Raw genomic sequence first — 23,430 nt, 5'->3', positions numbered from 1 at the left:
CTGTTTAATGTAGATAAAACAGAAAGTAGCACTGTATTATTTATTGTACTAATCGTATATAGAGTTGTTATCTTTAAGGGAAAATATGTGTCATGTATTCACCAATAATCATAATTATAATGATATACGACTAATACTAATACTGCTACTATCGTTACTGTTACTGCACTGGACTGTACATACTGTATTTTACATTTCTTTCTATATACATTGTACATCGTCTTGATACAATTATTCTTTAGTGTTTTTTATATTTTCTCTTTTTATTTTTTATCTAGCCGAGAACTACCTCTAAGAAAAATGTTGTTACATGCATATAATGACAATAAACATTCTTGAATCTTGAATCTTACTACTACTACTACTACTATTACTACTACTACTACTACTGCTATTAATAATAATGATTATAAATGAATTATTTGTACTCCAACATGTCATGATAATGTCATGATTGTATAAATGTCTTTTCTCTCCTTGAAAAGATGCAAAATGTAAACAAAGCAGAGATGACTGAATGTCTGATTAAATCTCTAACTGGTGCAGATTAATTAGCTATACCTGGTACTTAGAGGACATTTAGTAAATTATTACCATTGTCTTAGATAGTGCCAAAAGTTGATATCAGGTTCTCAAGTACAGTCAGTGAATTTGATCAAAAATAAAAGCTTAAAAAACAAAAAATTGCACCTTGAAACAAATCAGCGTTTTACATTTAGTTTAACTGACCTGTCCAGGTTTATAGATTCATTTCTTTGAGTTTGTTGCTCTGTGATTCAGACTGATTTAGTGACAGATTTATTCATTTATTACTTTGACTTAAATGTTCATTTCAACAGGTCTCAAGTATCCAACGAAATCAAAAGTAGTACATTTTCAAAAAGGTGAATTTTTTCATGTGGATGTGCTATCAGTCAGTTCATCAGCTATCCTCTTTTTCCAGGTATGGTTATCGTATTGGCCTTTAAGGATCCATTATCAGTCTGTAAAACAAAGGGTTAGCTGTCACTATGGATGTGACAGATGGACAGAGGATGTATTCAGGCCTGTGATGACAGAGTTCAGAGCCTTCACTATAAAATATGACACTGCCTTAACAGTTTGTCTATTTTATTAAAATATACTGTGTATATATGAAATAATTACTGCTATCAAACCATGAAGTGCCAAATGAACTTTAATAAATCACTGAAACATAATCTACCACCACAGTTTTCATTCAATGTAAAGATAACAGAAGATGACAGCCTCTGTCAACACCCTGCAGGATGTTTGAAGAATTTTAGTTCAGTTGTTTTTGCAATGTCATCAATGCAAGGAAGGGTGTGGCTGCAGAGCATCCAGGGTTAAGATGGCAGAACAGTGTGCCCACAGTACAGTCTGTCAGGGTTGACTCTTTTTGGGGTAAAGTCTTACAGGAGCGTTCACAGACTTTAACATGTCTGCGTCTTTATGTCAAACCTCGGAAACAATGACATTAAAAGATTAGAGTCGAATTCCTCAACAGCATGACTCAAGTCTTGGGGAAGCGACGCCTGGCAGTCCATAATCAGGTTACAGTGTTTGTTTGGTCTATAATTATTGCGTAGATGCTGCATCAAGTTACATGCAGTTACTGTGGATCAGTGGAACTGTGGGTTCTTCCATTTTCCTTCAAAATAAATGTAATAAAAGGAGGGTTCAGAGCGGGAGAACTTTAAATAACCAAAATAGAGCTGTTTTTGCTTTTATAAGGTGAATCTGGGTAAACTGTGATGCTGATGTGGTTGAACTGTTTTACTGTAGGATGATGATACACTATACATACAGACCAAGCCATCTATCGTCCACTCCATCCCACCTTCATCTTCTTCCCCACTGTCACCTCTGGATTTGCTGAACCACTTCCCTCAATGTATCCTCAACATCATTTCCTATAATGTGCAATAATCCTACAATGTGAAATTATGTGCAAGAAGTCGTGCAATAATCTTCTGTTCTGTAATAACAATGCAATATTTATCAGAATATAAATAGACGTGGTTCATAGGTATACATACTGTTCATACTGTTAATACATATACATACTGTTTACATAGATATACATACTGTTATATACTATTAATACTGTAAATTTGCATCTATTCTTATTTTGTCCATTTGTATTTTTTATTCTACTTCTCTCTGTTCTTATGTTACTTTATACAATTGTCAAATTTATATTCTATTTTCTTAGTTTTAGATTTAGTAATTTTATCTTACAAAAAAATGTCTTATTCTTATTTCTGTAGTACTGGTGTTTGGTTATTATTGTTTCACTGACTGGAATAGCACTCCTAATTTAACTGTACACACAATGACAATAAAGGCTATTCTATTCTATTCTATTCTATTCTATTCTATTCTATTCTCCCATCATGCATCTGTCCAGGGTTGTGCTTGATGAGCTGATGGAAACCCCTGTGGTGCTTTTATACTGAAGGCTGCCTGTGTGTGTGTTTGTGTGTTGCCTCCTCCCCTGCTGAACCTCCTGTGCTCTGCAGGGCTGGGCTGCCTGTCTGTCTGTCTGTCTGTCTGCCTGCCTGCCTGCCTGCCTGTCTGTCTGTCTGCCTGCCTGTCTGTCTCAGTTGGTTCCTCACTCTGTCAGCTCTCCTCCACCCAGCTCAGATCCTCCTCTTCGCTAACGGAAGTGCAGCCATGGCGGCGCAGGGGCTGAAGGAAAGGTTCGACAAGTTCCTCCAGGAGAAGAACCTGATGACAGATGTTCTGGGCAAAATAGAAGCCAGGACCGGAGTCCACAGGACCTACATAGCCTTAGGTGAGTGTTTACGGAGACACGGATGGAAGAAGAGGAGAGAGAGAGAGAGAGAGAGAGAGAGAGAGAGAGAGAGAGAGAGAGAGAGAGAGAGAGAGGAACAGAGGGAGGGAGTCCGCGAAGAAGGAGGAAGAAGAAGCTGCGTCTTCATCTGTAGAAGTCATTCATTATCTACTGATGTTCAGGATTTACCATCATAACAGACATGTGTGTGTGTGTGTGTGTGTGTGTGTGTAGGTGTGTGTGTGTGTGTGTGTGTGTGTGTGTGTGTGTGTGTGTGTGGTGTACTCATGGTGTGTGTGTGTGTGTGTGTATGTGTATATGTGTAGGTGTGTGTGTGTGTGTGTGTGTGTGGTGTACTCATGGTGTGTGTGTGTGTGTGTGTGTATATGTGTAGGTGTGTGTGTGTGTGTGTGTGTGTGGTGTACTCATGGTGTGTGTGTGTGTATGTGTAGGTGTGTGTGTGTGTGTGTGTGTGTGTGTGTGTGTGTGTGTGTGTGGTGTACTCATGGTGTGTGTGTGTGTGTATGTGTAGGTGTGTGTGTGTGTGTGTGTGTGTGTGTGGTGTACTCATGGTGTGTGTGCTCATGTGTTGCAGGTGTCATCTGTGTCATCTCTGTGTACTTGGTGGTGGGTTACGGAGCCTCTCTGCTGTGTAACCTCATCGGCTTCCTCTACCCAGCCTACATATCGTAAGTGTTTATTAGAATTAGAGCAAACCAAGGAGGGGCCTGGCACACACACACACACACACACACACACACACACACACACACACCATGAGTCCACTACCCACACACACACACACCATGAGTACACCACACACACACACACACACACACATACACATACACACACACACACACACACACACACACAGGAGTAAGGCCGTGGGTATGGGCGGACTTGTGGGCAGAGCACCAGGGGGTCTGAGCCCCCCCCCCCCCCCCCCCCCCCCCCCCCCAAACCCCTGGAAAGTCTGAGCCTGAAACAGCTCATTGTTCGTCCTAAACCTGGGCCTTTGAACGGGGGCAGACTGGCTGTAGTACTCACACTTTGCTCTTTTACGTATGTTTTCTCTGCTTAGTGATAACCCCGCCCCCCAGAGGCGTGGCAAAGGGTATTGTTTTAGGTTGGCTTTGTTTGTTTACACTTTAGCAGTAAAACTATTGGTTGAATTCATACCAAATTTGGTTTCTAGATTGTCAGTGACCCAAAGTAGATCTGATTACATTTTGGGAAAAGTAGGTCAAAGTAAAACATTTTTAAAATTAGTTTTTAAAATCTTTTTCCCCCCATTCACTTATAATGGGTGACATTTCAAATGTCTATAAAAACATCCATTTTGTTTCAATTTATTTCAAACTTGTCACATATATAGAGGCAGTTGATCTGCTGACATCAGCACACGCATAGACATGATGACATCAGCACACGCATAGACGTGATGACATCAGCACACACATAGACGTGATGACATCAGCACACACATAGACGTGATGACATCAGCTGGATCCATGACAAAATAAGATACAATATGTGTGAGGGGCGGGGCTTGTTGTGTCTGGCACCACTTGTTTATTTCACCTTTATTTACCCCTCCTGTAGGTGCAGTCAAGGAATAACATCAAAATGTTTTCATACAGTTTGTTTTCAACTCTTTAACATTTTTTGGTATTTCACCAACTTCAGCTGTAAACAAAAATACCAAAATATTCAATAATTGTCATATTTTTTTAATCCTTTAAATGAGATGTTTTTAATGTAAACAAACCATGTTTTTCAGTGCAAAAAACTTTAAATTGTTTATATATACTACATAAAAATGGGATTACTTATTTTTGGATTTTGCAGCCTGGCACATACACACATACATATTTACATACATATATATATAGTATACATATGTAAATATGTATGTGTGTAAGTATTTACATATGTTCGTATATCTGCATCTACAAGTTTGCATAATAATATTCAGTAAACCAACAGATAACTAACAGTAAACAGCTGTGATGTGAAATTCCCCCTTAAATGTAGACGTGGCACCAGTTTACATCAGTGACACATTAATTCACTTCAATTAATTTACAAACCTCTGGACTTTAACACCTATTTGTGTTTCAGCAGCATTAGTGTTAGCAAGTCAAACTATTTGCCTGTTTGAAACGTGCGTTATATGTGATTGACCAGAACTGCTTAAAATGCATGTGTTATAAATCTGGTCTGATACATACCACATACTTATACTGTCACCAAATTAGGCCTATCTATGCTTTAATGTTTATGTTTTATTTGCTTATAAAATTGACAGTGATATGAATCACTCAATTTTAACATAAACTTAATGTGATTTTAAATTGTCAAACATATAATGGTATCAATGAACCTAATTTGTTATAATTAAAGTCTGTATGAGATGAGATAAACTGTCCTTTAGCTCAAATAAATACAAACATAGTACAGAAGAGACCCATATTATTATTATTATTATTATTATTATTATTATTATTTTTATTATTATTATTTTTATTATTAGTATTAGTACTATTTTATCATCAATAGACCCATTTGTCTCCACTTTATAAGAACCAGGTTGGGTGGTTTCATTCTGGTTTGACTGACTGAAATGCATCCCATTCAGTTTATTTGTCTGTTCATGTTAAAACAGTATAATCCAAATGAATGGGGCTTTATTTGTAATTAAAGCGTACATATGTAGGAGCAGAGTTTTAACTTTGCTTAATGTTTTGCTGTTTGACAGTGAAAGCTAGGGAGTCTTGTGTTGCATTGTGGATTGCACCTTTCAACATGACATTATTGTGGCTGAATTTGTAACCCTGCTGTGAGATATGACACAGTTTGAATTAGGAATTGGATTTGGACATCACGCTCTGGATGAAATACAGTGAGATGCATCAGAGTCACAGTATTTTTCATTAAATGGATTCAAACGAAGCCATGAGCTGTTCTCATGAAACTTCCTGGTACAAAGTGTTGCTTCCAGTCATAGAATAAGGAAATAATTCTTAGAATGACGTTGTTAGCAAAGAATTTTACCTCAGAATTAACACTAGATGCTGCTGATGATAAGAGTTACTTGTAAGTCTCCTCAGTCTTGAACGAAGCCACAGATTAGATCTTGTATAATGTTTGTGTTTCACTACCAGCGATCACAAACAACAGGGATCTTTTCTCTAAGATTAAAGTAAATATCAGCATATAATTATCAAATATCAGTGTGTGAACCATGACTGAAGATTTCAGCCTGAGTATGTATTAGGGCTGTGCAGTTTGCTGAAAATGTCATATTTTTGAATTTTCCCAACATTATTGCAGCTTTGATTATATGTTCTTGCTTGGCTACCGAAAAACCAATGCACAAAATACTCATTCTTAAATTACTTTTTTATTCATTTTATTGTTTTTCAGCACAAACATACAAACTTAAATTAGCATTACTGAAGATGTCAGCCTGTGTTTTCAAGCACAGTGCATTAGGGCTGTGCAGTTTATTGCAAATGTCATATTTTGAGTTTTCTTAGCATTTTTACCTCCTCCAGGAGGTGTTGTGATCACTTTGCTTTGTGTGTTTGTTTGTTTGTTCTCATCTTCAGTGTAAAACTCTTCCACCCATCTTTCCCAGATCTTCCCCACAGATAGGCCTAGGCCCTGGGACCAACCCAGTCCATTTTGGTCCCAGTAGGCCAAAGTTCAAGGTCACAGCAAGGTCACAACATCTACAGTTTTCCATCTGTCATCACTGAGACATTTTCAGAAATTCATCCAAAATTCCAAACGACTCCGATTCTCCTCCAGTTGGATCCACCTGTAGCTTAGAACAATCTCTTGTATCTGGAACTGAATTGTCCACATCCACTGTGGAATGTGGACTCTGTGGACATTTACACTGAACACTGAAAATCCCATTTACCACACATTTTTCATTTATATATGTTTCTATGTGGTTTATAAATGTTTCTATGTGGTTACCTCCACCAAGGAGGTTATATTTTTGCCAAGGTTTGTTTGTTTGTTTGTTAGCAAGATAACTCAAAAAGTTGTGGATGGATTTTCATGAAATTTTCAGGAAATGTTGATACTGGCACAAGGAACCAGTGATTACATTTTGGTGGTGATCAGGGGGGCGTGCGGCAGATCTGTCTTTGGCGGAGGACTGCACTCTGAGTGCTTTTCTAGTTGTCACTTTGATTTTGTGTTTTTGCTTTGTTACCGAAACCAATGCACAAAATACTCATTGTTAAATTTACATTTATTTTTCAGCACAAACATACAAACTTAAATTAGCATAAAAATGTGGAAAATATACACATTCTGCAGGAACAATGCCCTTGTCTTTGAATCCAAAATATCACCAAACAGAGGCTGTGTTTATCTTTTTTCCCCTCATGTCTGCAGTTAGATGAACCTAAATCCTCCCATATCTGGACCTAAACGTGCACACCTACAGTAGACACACAGATTAGAGGAAAAAGACAAAACTGTGATGATTTTTCAGTATCAAAGCAGATGGTGCTGCTCTGCGGGCCACATGGACAGGGGCTCTTACTGCACTTTGTTTGTTTGTTTGTTCCTTTAAAAATGCAGAAGCGTAGCTCTGTTACTGCACATTTGTGTTGGAATGGAAGGATGCGTTGACTTTCATCTCTTGTCAATATTCTTCAGTTGCTCTAGTTGCCTCTTAAGCCCAGTTGCAGCCACAGTTCCATCTTCGTTGCCATGGTAATGCTACATGATACTTGTAGTAATATCCACATGCTATATATTCACAGAACCAGAAGAATATCAGCTGAAACCAAACAACAAGCACTTAAATGGTCAGATGTCTAAAAGGAGCTAACAGTCTGAGACCAGTGTGATAAACTTTATAGCGCTAAGCTAAAGCTAAGCAGATCCAACTGTTATTTCTCTACAGATAAAACTCACTGAATAAACAAAGAGGTTGCATTATGATGCCAAGATTACAATTTTTTTTCTTGTCTTTGCTGTTTTCTGATCGTAATTTGATTTTATATGAATGAAACTTCAACTATGAGCTATTCCATTGTTTTGTGTTACATTGAAATGATTCCCACTGGAAACAAATGGACCAAGGTTGAATAGTTCCAACACTAATAGGACTTAAACCTACATTTCCCACAATGCTACTACATCCCCTTGTTTTGAATGCTCAGTCGTTCAGCTTTGTGTTGTAAAATAAACTAATTATTATTTTCATTAATCAGTTGATTATTTGCTCAATCTCAATTTTTTTTGTCTAAAAATGCTGAGAAAATGTTTCCTAACGTTTAAAAATGTCTGATTTAGTCATGATATTAAGTTTACTATCACAGAGGAGGAAAGATACTCAAAAATATCCACATTTAAGAAGATGAAGTCAGAGGATTTACTTTTTTGTTTAAAAATTACAGAAGTTTATCAGAATAGTTAGTTTAGTAGTCAGTAATTCATTGATTAATCATTGCACCCGTGTTTGCCGACCATAAGAATGAATCATGCAGTGTGTCAGACATAGTGTCGTTTTTACAGTGAGAGGAATGTGTTTAATTTGATCTATGTTTTCATTAGTGAACGTCCTATCGTAGTGTAAATATGTCTGGAATGAAACAGGCTCTTTTGTCATATTTTCGGACGCCTTTTTGTCTGTGGGCGACGAGTAAAGACTGCATGATGGGCCGGGTATAGAGCGAGCAGGATTATGTTGAGCTTATGTTACTGTGTAGACTGTGAATACCATGTGAGTGGCTGGTGTCTCCTGTTAGATGTTACCATCAACGGGTTATTTTTAACAGATGAGCTTCAAACGGAAGTGTGTGCACAACTGTCATGAAAAAAAGTGTGTTTAATCATATCAGTAACCACTGCAGCTCTGCTCCCCTCACTGTTTTTACACTTATGTTGAGACTCACAGAGGATCCAGGTCCGATCTGGTCCTGTTGTTACGAGACCAGGGACTGACAGTTGATAATCAGAACTCATGGATGATGAAACAACTGACAGGAGCTCATCAGTTTTTACCTTCAGTAGGACTGTAAGAAAATATCAGTTCTGCAATATATCATGATATGTTATTTCATAATACTGTATCGGTATTAAAAAGTACTGTATGGATATTTTTAGGTATTTAATGAAATGTAGATATTGTGGAGATTTATTTTTACCTCTGCCAGGAGGTGTTGTGATCACTTTGCTTTGTGTGTTTGTTTGTTTGTTTGTTTGTTTGTTTGTTTGTTTGTTTGTTTTCATCTTTAGTGTAAAACTCTTCCACCCATCTTTCCCAGATCTTCCCCACAGATAGGCCTAGGCCCTGGGACCAGCCCAGTCCATTTTGGTCCCAGTAGGACAAAGTTCAAGGTCACAGCAAGGTCACAACATCTACAGTTTTCCATCTGTCATCACTGAGACATTTTCCAAAATTCATCAAAAATTCCAAACGACTCCGATTCTCCTCCAGTTGGATCCACCTGTAGCTTAGAACAGTCTCTTGTATGTGGAACTAAATTGTCCACATCCACTGTGGAATGTGGACTCTGTGGACATTTACACTGAACACTGAAAATCCCATTTCCCACACATTTAAAATTAGAACTCAACTAATATTGATGTGAATTGAATCTAATTGGACAGACACATGACTGGGACCAGATTCAACTGTTTCTGTGTATGGAACAACCTGGAAACTGTGGAATTTAAACAGAAAGAGTGGATCCACACATGCACAGCGTTCAGGGTGAAGGAGGAGCTCTGAGTTCTGAACACTGGTTTTTTTGTTTTTCGTTTTGTTTCTATATTATTTATTCTTATTTCACACTCTTTTATTCAGTAATGTTGGTTCCTTTGTTGGGATTTAACTCAAATCCTGTTCTGATGTTAGTTGTGAACTAATAGAATCTGAACATTTGAACAGGATCTGAAACTGGAATGTCTGTAAAACACAATTTCAGTTTGAACACAGTTTGAACATTTGGTGATAGAACATTAGATCCTGTTGGGATCAAATACAAATGTGTTTAGGATTTGTGCAGATTTCTGCTGGAATTAAATTCTTCAAAGAAATAATCATTTAAAAAAAGAAACAAACAAAAAATTGCCTTTTTTACAGTGTCATGATATATTGTGATATATCATATTGTGATCCTAGTGTTGTGATTTGTATGGTATCACCAGATTCTTGCCGACAGACAGCCTTAACCTTCAGACCAGGTAGCTTTGTCTTTAACGCCTGACGTGTCTGTGGTGAGCGTTCTGAATGTAGGATTTATTTTAAATATTCATAAAAATTCAACATTTACACAATAGTCAAAGTTTCAAAATCGGAGCATGCTCAGTTCAACCCCCACCACCTGTGGAATGGGAGATAAAACACAGAGCAGTGAGTGAGACTGACCTGCTATAAAAATAGATGGTTTGGGCTTTTTTTTTTTTTCTTTTTCAAAACGTTTACCTTGTCGTTTTTTTGTTTTTACTGTTGTTTCTAGTGTTGTGGTGATTTTCCTTTTTTTTTTTTTAATTGTGTTTCTACCGAGTTTTGACAATATAACTGCTGTTTGGAGTTCAACCAGGGGCCAAAAAGACTGATTTAGAAGAAAAGAGCCCAAAACTAAAACTACTGGGTCCAAACTCAAACCCTTGTTGTTGTTCAGTGTGTTCCAGTTCACGGTTCATGTTCTACATCCTGAACCTCTTGTTGATGTCCATTCTGAACGCCTTATTTAGTTAAAACCTGTCAAACTTCAGTTCCTCTCTTTGTCTTTTTCAGTTATTAACTCCACCAGGAGGTACTGTGATCGCTTTGCTTTGTGTGTTTGTGTGCATACGAACATGTTTGTTTGTGTGTTTGTTTGTTAGCAAGATAACTCAAAAAGTTATGGATAGATTTTCATGAAATTTTCAGTAAATGTTGATACTGGCACAAGGAAGAAATGATTACATTTTGGTGGTGATGGGGGGGGCAGATCTGTCTCGGCAGAGGTCTGCGCTCTCCGAGTGCTTTTCTTGTTCCACCTGTTTTGACCCTAAAACACACAGTAAAACAAAACTACTGAAGAAAAGGAACACAAACACATACTCACAGCAGCTTTAATGAACCTGAAACAGACGCAGATTCACAGCAGAAATAATGTCTGAGGGGTTAAAGGGTTAAACCATGCTGTGAAGAGTATGTATATTCACAAAATGTACTTCTTAGATCAGGAGAATGATGTAATTCCTCAACAGTCAGATGATCAAGTAAAGTAAGTTAATTTTTATCATCCCTAAGGGGGAATGTTTACAGTGTGGGAACAGAATAAACATAATACAGACTTATAGAGGCCTTGGGCGACAATTATCCATACACTGTAATTATAGGAAATTCTGATGGTATTAAAGATCTGCTGGTTCATGTTTTTAGTTTCAGTGCTTCCTTCTCATACAAACTCTATATTGTGTTTTTTTCTCACTTCAGCTCAAACAAGTAAACAAACCATCAGATAAGTTTTGGAACTTTAGAGGAAAAACTGTATGTGAGCCAGGGGTGTAACCATATGAAAATTTCATATCATGGTTATTGTGACCAAAATTATCATGGTTATCATTATTATCACGGTATTGTTGAATTGTGCTCAAAATGTTCAAAAAGTACTGATACACACACTGAAAGAATTTAACCAAGTTGTATTTTGAAAAAAAAAAAACAAAAAAAAAAACAAAGAAAAAAAACAAAGAAAATAATCGGCACAATGTACTTTCTGTTGCAGAAACATTCAAATATTAACATGTAAACATCAAACATACAAATGTGCATTAAAGATGGAACCGTACGGACACTGTTCGAGCATTTTACAGATCAAGTTTGAGTTGTTTTAGTTTCTTTTTCATAGATAGATAGATACTTTATTCCCAAGGGAAATTCAAGCTCTTCATGTCTAGGTTTTTTTTTCCTGGTTAAATAAAGGTCAATCAGATAAATAAATTTTTTGGATGTAGTCATCAGTAATGATAGTTACTGAATGAGCATGAAGGCGTGTGACGGTCCGAACACAGAGGAGCTTTTATATGGACCCAGACCGCATGCACCAGATAAGATGATCCAGACTGTTTCCAGCAGTAAACATCTCCAACAGAACACAGTTCTTACACTGCGTTCTCTTTTTTATGGCTAAATCTGACGCAAACATCATTGAGTACCGTGTGTTTAACAAGAGGGCTTGAAATGTTGTTCAACGATTAACTAAAACCAACAGGAACAGGTGATGGGTTAACGCCTGCATTTATGAAAGCAGCAGCAGAAGTTCTGTTTAAACAGCGTCTACAGAAGGAACAATTATTAACCCATAAAGAACCAAACGTCCACCATAAACCCTTAAAGAACCAAACGTCCACCATAAACCCATAAAGAACCAAACGTCCACCATAAACCCTTAAAGAACCAAACGTCCACCATAAACCCATAAAGAACCAAACGTCCACCATAAACCCTTAAAGAACCAAACGTCCACCATAAACCCTTAAAGAACCAAACGTCCACCATAAACCCATAAAGAACCAAACGTCCACCATAAACCCTTAAAGAACCAAACGTCCACCTTTAACCATCCACTGATCTAAACTGTTTAATACCTGTTGATCCATTAATCCTATCAATACATGTCAATAATTAATGTAAAATACAGTTCTTCATCTTTTCATGGTCATCAGATATGACCATATTTGGACGTTCAGAGGCTCTGTAGTTACCATGGAAACACCATCATCTTCTCCAACATTGATTCCCCAGTCAAACCCATGCAGTTGGATCAGTGACAGTGGATGGACACACTGGGGTTATGTTCAGTTAATGACAGATTTGACTGAAAAAGTCCCTTTTTCTTCAGTTTCCTCTCTTTCTGATATAATAACCCTTAACTTTAATCTGAGCTTTTATGAACATCTACATCATCGGGAAATTAAATATAGCAAAATACAAAATACAGAGGGTAATATTATAATAAATGGTGATAAATTGCTTAAGAAAGGTGAACCCATAAAGACCCAGTGCTGCTTTTGTGGAAGATCCCAAATTATATTTTTCTCTTTTTTTAACCTTTCTTATCACCATTTACTCAAACATTATGTTCTGTATTTTGTATTTATAAGTGAAAAGCACGTATTTTCCAATATTTAATTCACTGATCATGTATATGTTCATTAACGCTCAGACTGAAGTTGAAGGTTATTTTGGCCAAAACAGAGAAAACTGAAGAAAAAGATCATTTTTTCTGCTACATAGATGATTAACTGAACATAAAATAAACATCTCCGTCCATTGTCATTTATCAAATTCAATGGGTTTGACTGGTGAATCAATGTTGTAGAAGATGACGGTGTTTCCACGGTAACTACAGAGCCTGTGAACGTCCAAATATGGTCATATCTACAACCTGAAAAGAGGAAGAACTGTATTTTACACCATTTATTGACATGGATTGATAGGATTGGTGGATCAACAGGTATTAAACAGTTTAGATCAGTCAATAATTTTGGTTGCTGGTGGATGTTCAGGTCTTTATGGGTTAAATAGAGAGAAAATATCATTTAGGAACTGCCATAAAAGTAGCACTGGGTCTTTATGAGTTAAATGACACAAAAAGAAGACTTCTAAAACTAGAATGTTTTCTCATTGGGGTATTTCAAGTTTTTCTGGTTGTAGTAAAAGCAAAATGGGAGGGTCAAATGAAATATAGATGAGGTTGATGGTTCAGAATCCTCCCATTATGGCTCAAGTGCCTTTAAAGAGCAGATGACGGTGGAACATGGCAGCGTTTCACCATCACACAGAGAGCAAACTGCAGCGTCACTCTGTTGCCATAGTGAGGTCAGAGCGACAGAACATGAACGCCACAAAAATGCACTGAGGGCAGATGGTGTGGCTCAAAGGCCGGTCACAACATGTTTCCTGTGCTTCATGTTGCCACATTTTAGTACCAACGCCAGGGAGTTAAAGCAACCGCCTGCATGTGTCTGTTGGCCTGTTTGTGTTTTTTTTCCTGTCGTTAGGATTATGCAAAAACGACTGCACCAACTGTCACAGACAAGGAACCCACTGTGTTTGGGTGCATTTCGTCAACAGAGGCAGAAATGAAATGTTTTTTCTTACTTTTACAGAACAGTAGATTTGATTTGAGCTGTGATTCTCCAGTTACCTTCTGTTTGATTTTGTGACAATATTAAATATAATATAGCAATATCAAGGAGGTTATATATAGGGCTGTGTATCGGCAAGAATCTGGTGATACGATACAAATCACAATACTAGGATCACGATACGATATATCATGATACTGTTAAAAGGCAATTTTTTTGTTTGTTTCTTTTTTAAAATGATTATTTCCTGGAAGAATTGAATTCCATCATAAATCTGCACAAATACTAAACACATTTGTATTTGATCCCAACAGGATCTGATGTTCTGTCACAAAATGTTCAAACTGTGTTCAAACTGAAATTCTGTTTTCCAGACATTCCAGTTTCAGATCCTGTTCAAATGTTCAGATTCTATTAGTTCACAACTAACATCAGAACAGGATTTGAGTTCAGTCCCAACAAAGGAACCAATGTCTGCCTCTCAGACAGAAAAAAGTGCTTTCAGGATGATTCAAATAAATATTATTTAATAAAACAGTGTTAAATAATAATAAATAAAATATAAACAATAAAGAAAACCAAAAAAGAAAAATGAACCTCCACCATATCTGCATTTGAATAAATACCTAAAAATATCCATACAGTACTTTTTAATATCTATACAGTACTGTGAAATGAAATATTGCGATATATTGCAGAACTGATATTTTCTTACAGCTCTATGTTATATATAGCATTTGTACATTCAACAATTAGAAAATGATCGACAATTATCATTAGCAGCTTGAGAATAAAGAGTTCTGAGGTTATTTCTAAGCTGCCAATGTATGGGGTCGTAGAGTCATGAAAAAAAAACAAAAAAAGAACAGTTTTTTAGATGCATTTTGAACTCATAGGATGTCATGGGCTGTGGTGGAGGTTGGAGGAGGTTGGATTTTGCAACACAGTGGTAGTGCATAGCAACTGTTTCTACATAACAGCTGTTACATTCACACTATTGTGCAATTAGTGCAATAAATGCGTCTGTGGGATGATTTACCACTTTGATAATTGTAACAGGAGCCTTAGAGGACAGGGTTATTGGCCCTGTGCTGTTCTGTGCCAGAGTCAGAAAGAGGAAGCACGGTTTGGAACAATAGTGAGTAACCTGAGTCCCAGGGCAGGTCTGTACAGTTTACCACCACCACCGCCACCACCACCGCCGCTGCAGATGCCATGTGTTCAGGGAGGAGCCAAGGGAGGAGACTCTGAGGCCCAACTGGGACCACAGAAACAACAAACAGAGGAAAACACCAGCACAGCCAAAGAACACATCACATACACAGAATCCATGAGCTGGACCAGAAAACCCACATGTACATTATCCAGATTTAAAAAAACATCTAAAAAGGACTTGGAATTACTGAAAATGTATAGTGTCTCATATGTTTTCCAGGATTTTGTCTCAGTTTTTAACCCTTAAAGACCCAGTGCTGCTTTTGTGTTATTTTCCAAATGTGTTTTTTTTTTTCTCTACATTTAAGCTTTCTGGAGTGATTTACTAACATTTATTGTAATATTATCCTCAGTGTTTTGCTTTTTTTGGTGAAAATCTGGTATTTTCCTGTGTTTAATTTACTTATCATGTAGATCAGGGCTGTCAAACTCCTGTTAGTTCAGTTCCACATTCAGCCTAATATGATCTGCAGTGGGCTGGACCACTAAAATAATATAAACAATAGGATAAGAACTGATAAATAATGTCAACTCCAATGTTTTCTCTATGTTTTTGAGTGAAAAAAGTACAATTGTGTAACGAAAATGTTTACATCTACAAACTGTACTTGAACATAACATGAACAAATATGAACAACCTGAAAATTCTAAAGAAAAATAAGTGCAATTTTTACAAGATTGGACCTCAGTTTATCATTTATACATACATACACACACACAACTTACAGATCACAGTGGATCTACAATCACACAAAACATTTAATAACAGGCAGAATATTATTAAAACTCCACACACTTCTGTTAAGACATTTTCAGGTTGTTCATATTTGTTCAGGTTATTTACTTTTTTTTTTGTAAAAGGTTAGTCTGTGAATGTCAACATTTTTGTATAATTTTACTGTTTTGTTTGGTTTGGTTTTTTTACACTAAAACAAAGAGAACAATTTGCAGTTTTCATTATTTATAGGTTTTTATGGTAGTATTTTACTGGTCTGACCCACTTTAGATTGAATTGACCTAAAATTATTTTAACATCCTTTATTGTTCATATCTTCAGTGTAATTTTTGCATTTCACAAATTCATCCCAGGGGCTGAATTAGATCCTTCGCGGGGCCGGTTTTGGCCCCTGGGCCGCATGTTTGACACCTGTGATGTAGATGTTCATAAAAGCTCAGATTAAAGTTGAGGGTTGTTATTTCAGAAACAGAGAAAACTGAAGAAAAAGTGACTTTCAGAAAAATATCATGAACTGAACATAAACCCAGTGTGTCCATCCGCTGTCATTGATCCAACTCCATGGGTTTGACTGGAGAATCAATGTTGGAGAACAGTTTTAATTCTTTGAAGGGGAGAAGCCATTTTTGTTCTAAAACAAAATATACACTTTTTTATTATCATTTGTAATCATCTTATTGTATGTAATGTAAAATAAACTGAACTAAAGTAGCAGATTTTAAAGAACAGGAGATTCTGGAGATACAAGATGCAGTTCTAAGTGACCAGTGTGACCTGCAGTGTAGGTGTGATGAGTGTGTAGCAGCCACGTGTCAGGTCCACACAGGTTCAACAGTACAGAGAACACAGGTTCAACAGTACAGAGAACACAGGTTCAACAGTACAGAGAACACAGGTTCAACAGTACAGAGAACACAGGTTCAACAGTACAGTGAACACAGGTTCAACAGTACAGAGAACACAGGTTCAACAGTACAGAGAACACAGGTTCAACAGTACAGAGAACACAGGTTCAACAGTACAGTGAACACAGGTTCAACAGTACAGAGAACACAGGTTCAACAGTACAGAGAACACAGGTTCAACAGTACAGAGAACACAGGTTCAACAGTACAGAGAACACAGGTTCAACAGTACAGTGAACACAGGTTCAACAGTACAGAGAACACAGGTTCAACAGTACAGAGAACACAGGTTCAACAGTACAGAGAACACAGGTTCAACAGTACAGAGAACACAGGTTCAACAGTACAGAGAACACAGGTTCAACAGTACAGTTCCACACAGGTTCAACAGTACAGTGAACACAGGTTCAACAGTACAGAGAACACAGGTTCAACAGTACAGAGAACACAGGTTCAACAGTACAGAGAACACAGGTTCAACAGTACAGAGAACACAGGTTCAACAGTACAGTGAACACAGGTTCAACAGTACAGAGAACACAGGTTCAACAGTACAGAGAACACAGGTTCAACAGTACAGAGAACACAGGTTCAACAGTACAGAGAACACAGGTTCAACAGTACAGAGAACAGAGTGGACAGCTGTGTTTAACTACAGATGAAACTGTGAGTCTGACTGGAGCTGCAGGACAAAGGAAGGTACACAACACTGAGTACAACAAACACAGTTTAGTCCTGAATTAGTGGGTATTAATATTAGAGCTCAACCGCTGCCTTACTGACGCCGTCTTACAAACTATTCACCCCCCCCACCCCCGTTCATGCACTACCTCACAATTTCATTTTGGGTATTAATACAGGTATTAATACTGTATATTAATACCAGTATTAATATACAGTATTAATACAGGTATTAATACTGTATATTAATACCAGTATTAATATACAGTATTAATACAGGTATTAATACTGTATATTAATACCAGTATTAATATACAGTATTAATACAGGTATTAATACTGTATATTAATTGCCGCTTACATTTTAAAGAATGATTTCCCAAACAGTTTTTATGCAGCTACTTATAAAATATAGACTCACATCTTTTCCCAAAAGTCTGCTCTGTCCAGCTCAAAAACTACCACATCTACAACCCAGGGTTCCACAGGTCCCACACTAGAATAACAGAAGACTAACAGACAGTGTTTGAAAGTTGTGTAAATTATATTTATGAGATAAACAAAGATGCAGCTGTTAATCCTCGTGTCCACCCTGATCTAATGTCAGACTGTTATGTCCTTCTGCTGCTGCTGTCCTGGACAGGACACTCCTGAAGAAGAGATTTTGAATCTCAATGAGCTTCTTTCCCCGGTTAAATAAAAGGGTATAATCATATCCTGTGTATATCAATGTTCTTATTTCATATATTGGCTGATATACTGGTTATTGACCAATATATGGGATATCGCCTGATATATTATCGGCCACTATATCAGCTATTGGCCAATATATCAGATATCATCTTTTTTAGCCCCCAGTATTGGTATCAGCCCCAGAAATCCCATATCAGTCCTGCTCTAATATAAACCTTTGTCAGTGGTTTTAAAAAATATACTCATGGTGTGATGGAAATCCGAAACTGCAAATGAACACTAGAGGGCTGTTGTTTAGAGACCCCCTTTTTACTCCAGTAGTGTAATCCCATTACTTGCTTCTTTTTACTCCAGTAGTGTAATCCCATTGGTTGCTTCTTTTTACTCTAGTAGTGTAATCCCATTACTTGCTTCTTTTTACTCCAGTAGTGTAATCCCATTACTTGCTTCTTTTTACTCCGGTAGTGTAATCCCATTGCTTGCTTGTGCTGATACTTGTTAATAGTGTGTAGTTAGCAGGGTTAATGTGGGAATGCAGCCGACTGTTCCCCCTGGAATTACAGCAGTGTGTGTTTGGATGTGGTTTACACATGTCATGCTGTGTTTGCACACCAACAGTAAAGGCTGTGGGCGCATCTTTGGACTCCAGGGCTTTGTCACCAAACAGGAGTAGAAAACAGAATGGGTGGAGGCGTGCTTTGGTTCGTCTGGAGGGTCCGGGCTGGGCAGCTGTCGAACTCCACTGTATGTTAGTGCACTGTGAGTCTGCTCGGCAGCTGGATGCGCAGCTGTGGTCCGGTTCATGGTTTGTATGGATGCCTTTGTGTGCGTGGACAGAGCGCCTGTTGGACAGCGCTGCAGCTCATTTGGCTTTCAAAAACACACCAGCGCACAGAGACAGTGCAGCTCACACCTGACACTGGCATTAAAGGGATGGGAAAGTCCCGTCCAAAGCGGATTATATAATAACTAGGACCTGGAAAGCAACTGCAACAGCAGTAACCATAAACCCTGAGCGGCTGGCGGAGGCCAGTGACAGGCCTTTATTAGAAACAGTGTGACACCAGACACTGAGCCTGAGTCTGGATGTTCCATCAGCTCCACTCACTGAGTCTGACTCCTGTTCTATGTTCACTTGTTTTCTTGATTCCAGAGACTTAATCGTAATGATATGATACGAGACGACATGAGGCTGTGATGGAGTAAACGCCCCCCCCACCCCACCCCCATTTACTTACAATCAGGGCTGTTAGAAAGTACACTGGTCTACAATTTTTTAGAAATGATTTGCCTCAGACATTAAATGTGCTAAATGTTACGTATTTTAATAAGATTAATTGGAAAATAAATGACAAAAGTGCCGGTTTGCTGATGTTTTCAAGGTATATGATTAAGTGTTATTACACATATATATTGGTTTATGTACATTTATGTAATAGTTTTATGAATCTTCCACTAAATAGAAGCTGTAAAGTGAATGTGTTCTAATGCGCAGACAGTGTTTTGAAGTAGATCTTGTAGCTCTGAGACAAATATTCCTTTGGAGTCAAACCCATTCTCTCGTTAATTCTTGAATTTCACATTTTGACCCAAGGCTGTATCTTGGAAAGTTCAGCCAACCAGCATTTTTGACTTGATTTTTCTTTATCAGTGACTCTCATGTGGTAAAATTTCATTACTTTTATTCTGGAAGCATTTTCCTTGTAGACCAGTGATATCAGTTCTACAATATATTGCGATATTTCATTTAACAATGCTGTATTGATATTAAAAAGTACTGTAACGATATTTGTAGGTATTTATTCAAATGCAGATATTTTGGAGGGTTTTTTTTTTTTCTTTTTTGTTTATATTTTATTTATTATTATTTAACACTGTTCTATTAAATATTGTTTGTTCCTTTGTTTGGATTGAACTCAAATCCTGTTCTGATGTTAGTTGTGAACTAATAGAATCTGAACATTTGAACAGGATCTGAAACTGGAATGTCTGTAAAACAGAATTTATCCTCCTCAGACCCAGGAAATGTCAGCAAAGTACAATTTTTTTTTTTTTTTATTAAATCAGTGCCGATATTGGAAACATCATGATGCAACAGTTTTTTCAGATGCAGTTTTTAAAATTTTTATGGAATGTCCTTTGTGGTGGACAGTTTTATTTTCTTTTTTTTGTATAAAGTTGTGAAACTCTTGTCCACAAATGTGGACAGAAAACCCAGAGCTGGGTCTGAGGAGGATAAGTTTGAACACAGTTTGAACATTTGGTGATAGAACATTAGATCCTGTTGGGATCAAATACAAATGTGTTTAGTATTTGTGCAGATTTCTGCTGGAATTCAATTCTTCAAGGAAATAATCCTTTAAAAAACAAACAAACGAAAAATTGCCTTTTTAACAGTATCATGATATATTGTGATATATCATATCGTGATCCTAGTATTGTGATTTGTATCATATTGCCAGATCCTTGCCGATTCACAGCCCTATTTAGAAGGGGGCAGGAAATATCTGATTTTCTTCCTCCTGCTTCTTTTCGATCATGGGTGTGTACATGTTTGTTCACCTGAGGATTATTGACTGTCTGCTGAAGAAATGCACAAACATGAACCAAAGAAATGAAATGAAAACTTTAAGTCATTAATTTGAGTCAGTGTCGAATTTTTAGATTCTAACTCATTCGATTTAAGACATGGAGAATGTTCGTCATTGTTTTGAATTACAGGACCTTTTTTCCATCACGTCGGTGTAAATGTGCTTCCATAGAAACTGTACATGGAACCCTTAAGGGTCTGTGTAACGTATTGTTCTTTTCTCTCTCCAGAATCAAAGCCATTGAAAGTGCCACTAAAGACGATGACACTAAATGGCTGACGTACTGGGTGGTGTACGGAGTGTTCAGCGTTGCCGAGTTTTTCGCCGATATCTTCCTGTCCTGGTTCCCCTTCTACTACATTGGAAAGGTAAACCCGTGTGTTTTTAGTTTATAACATTGTTCCAAAAGAGCAAGGTGTAATTTTTTATGTTTTTTGCAGAGAGAAATAAAAAAAAAATAGGGATCCTAAATAGGGGTGTAAGACAATATCAGTTCTGCAGTTTATTGTGATATTTCCTTTCACTATACTGTACTGATACTAAAATGGAGTGTATCTATATTTTTAGGTATTTATTCAAATGCAGACACAGCGGAGGTTCATTTTAGTTTTTTGTTTGTGAATCCTGTGATGTCTTTCATTTATATTCAGGGATTCAGGGACTGTGCATTATACATTCTTTCACAACTAATAGAATATGAACATTTTAGGAGGATCTTAAACTGTAATATCTGTAAAACACTTTATTTATTTATTTTTTCTTGTACTGATTAAGCTCCAGGTTAAAACTTTATTTACCCAAATCCTGCACTTCAAGTTTTTACAGAGGAACGTTTTGTGATAAAGCATTAGATCCTGTTCTGCCAACCCATGAGAATATAGAAATAAAAGAGTAAAATACCCATGAGAATATAGAAATAAAAGAGTAAAATACCCATGAGAATATAGAAATAAAAGAGTAAAATACCCATGAGAATATAGAAATAAAAGAGTAAAATACCCATGAGAATATAGAAATAAAAGAGTAAAATATCCATGAGAATATAGAAATAAAAGAGTAAAATACCCATGAGAATATAGAAATGAAAGAGTAAAATACCCATGAGAATATAGAAATAAAAGAGTAAAATACCCATGAGAATATAGAAATAAAAGAGTAAAATACCCATGAGAATATAGAAATGAAAGAGTAAAATACCCATGAGAATATAGAAATAAAAGAGTAAAATACCCATGAGAATATAGAAATGAAAGAGTAAAATACCCATGAGAATATAGAAATAAAAGAGTAAAATACCCATGAGAATATAGAAATAAAAGAGTAAAATACCCATGAGAATATAGAAATGAAAGAGTAAAATACCCATGAAAATATAGAAATAAAAGAGTAAAATACCCATGAGAATATAGAAATAAAAGAGTAAAATACCCATGAGAATATAGAAATAAAAGAGTAAAATACCCATGAGAATGTAGAAATAAAAGAGTCAAATACCCATGAGAATATAGAAATAAAAGAGTAAAATACCCATGAGAATATAGAAATAAAACAGCTGGAAAAACAAAAAAACAAAACTGAACCTCTGCCATATCTGCATTTGAATAAATACATAAAAATATCCATACACTACTTTTTAATATCGATAATAATAATAATAATATAATATCGAGTGTCATAAAGGAAAATATCGCGATACTGGTCTTTTCTTCCACTCCTGCTAAAGGGAAGTGTCTGTATGTATCATGTGCTTTTTCAGCCTGATTTGAAAACGTCAGTGTTTGTGTTCATTAGTTATTGTACTTTTTTTTTTTTCCCAGTGTGCCTTCTTGGTTTGGTGCATGGCCCCGACCGCCTCAAACGGATCAGTCCTGATATACACGCGCATCATCCGACCATTCTTCCTCAGAAATGAAGCCAAGATCGACGACGCGGTGAAGAACCTGAAGGACAAGGCGTCAGAAGCTGCCGACAAGTTCAAAGATGAGGGTGAGTTCAGGGGCGATGGGAAATTACAGTTAAAAGACAAAAAAAAAAAATATGCTTAAGTCTTTTTTGTAGTGTACGTGTATAAAATGTGGATGTTTAAATGTTTCGTTCTGGAGTCTAAATCGTACATTTGTGTTGACTTCGTCCACAGCAAAGAAAGCCACAGCCAACCTCATGTTCGAGGAGAAGAAGAGCTCCTAAACCTGCATCCTCCCACACCTGAGCCCGACTCCACCCACCAAAAGCGTTGCCTTGAATTCGTCTGTTTTTGGGAGGTCCCGTTCAGTCCCCTTTAGTCTGTTAGCGTACCTCGTATGTATCCAAGCCATGTCCCAGCTCAGTTATTTAACGTTGCCTTCTGGATGGTACTCTGTATGAACCAAATAAAAAACATCCTCAAATGGTTTTCTGAGTCCAGATTCTTTCACTTCGATCTGTGAAACAGAAAAATAATCAAATATTCCAGCAAATATGTGAATGTTTTATCATTTGTAACTCACCAGCTGATTGGCCAGGAGCTGATGAGGAGGCGTGTCTTTGTTAGCGATTTCTTCAAACATTTTCTGACAAAACTACTGGTTGGATTTATTTAAAAACTTTATATGTAGTTTCCTTGGGATGACGTCTGTAAAGTATGTTCAGTTTTGACATTTTTTTAAATATTAAAAATTTGCCTTATACTTATTACCTCAAAGTTAGATCAATA

The 23,430-nt window shown here is 36.9% G+C and overlaps 2 protein-coding genes across 2 annotated transcripts in view; one reads left to right on the top strand and one right to left on the bottom strand.

The window, feature by feature from the left end:
* Positions 1 to 1,508: 1,508 nt before the first annotated feature.
* LOC115430168 (receptor expression-enhancing protein 5-like) lies at positions 1,509 to 23,129 on the top strand. The gene is made up of 7 exons (XM_030150060.1): positions 1,509 to 1,553; positions 1,786 to 1,894; positions 2,462 to 2,797; positions 3,393 to 3,486; positions 20,968 to 21,106; positions 22,556 to 22,724; positions 22,876 to 23,129. Exons 1-7 carry the CDS (start codon positions 1,509 to 1,511, stop codon positions 22,923 to 22,925), a joined length of 942 nt encoding a protein of 313 aa, XP_030005920.1. The 3' UTR covers positions 22,926 to 23,129.
* The window catches only part of ccbe1 (collagen and calcium binding EGF domains 1), a 103,912-nt gene continuing 96,388 nt past the window's right edge, over positions 15,907 to 23,430 (bottom strand). The window contains exons 12-13 of the mRNA XM_030149521.1: positions 17,558 to 17,562; positions 15,907 to 15,919 (exon numbers count right to left, since the gene is read on the bottom strand). The gene's annotated coding sequence lies outside the window, so the exon portion shown is untranslated. The remainder of the gene's footprint in view (positions 15,920 to 17,557; positions 17,563 to 23,430) is intronic.

Source organism: Sphaeramia orbicularis, chromosome 12 (assembly GCF_902148855.1).
Source record: "Sphaeramia orbicularis chromosome 12, fSphaOr1.1, whole genome shotgun sequence".
In the NCBI taxonomy this organism is placed as follows: domain Eukaryota; kingdom Metazoa; phylum Chordata; class Actinopteri; order Kurtiformes; family Apogonidae; genus Sphaeramia; species Sphaeramia orbicularis.
This window is presented reverse-complemented; position numbering and strand designations above follow the sequence as displayed.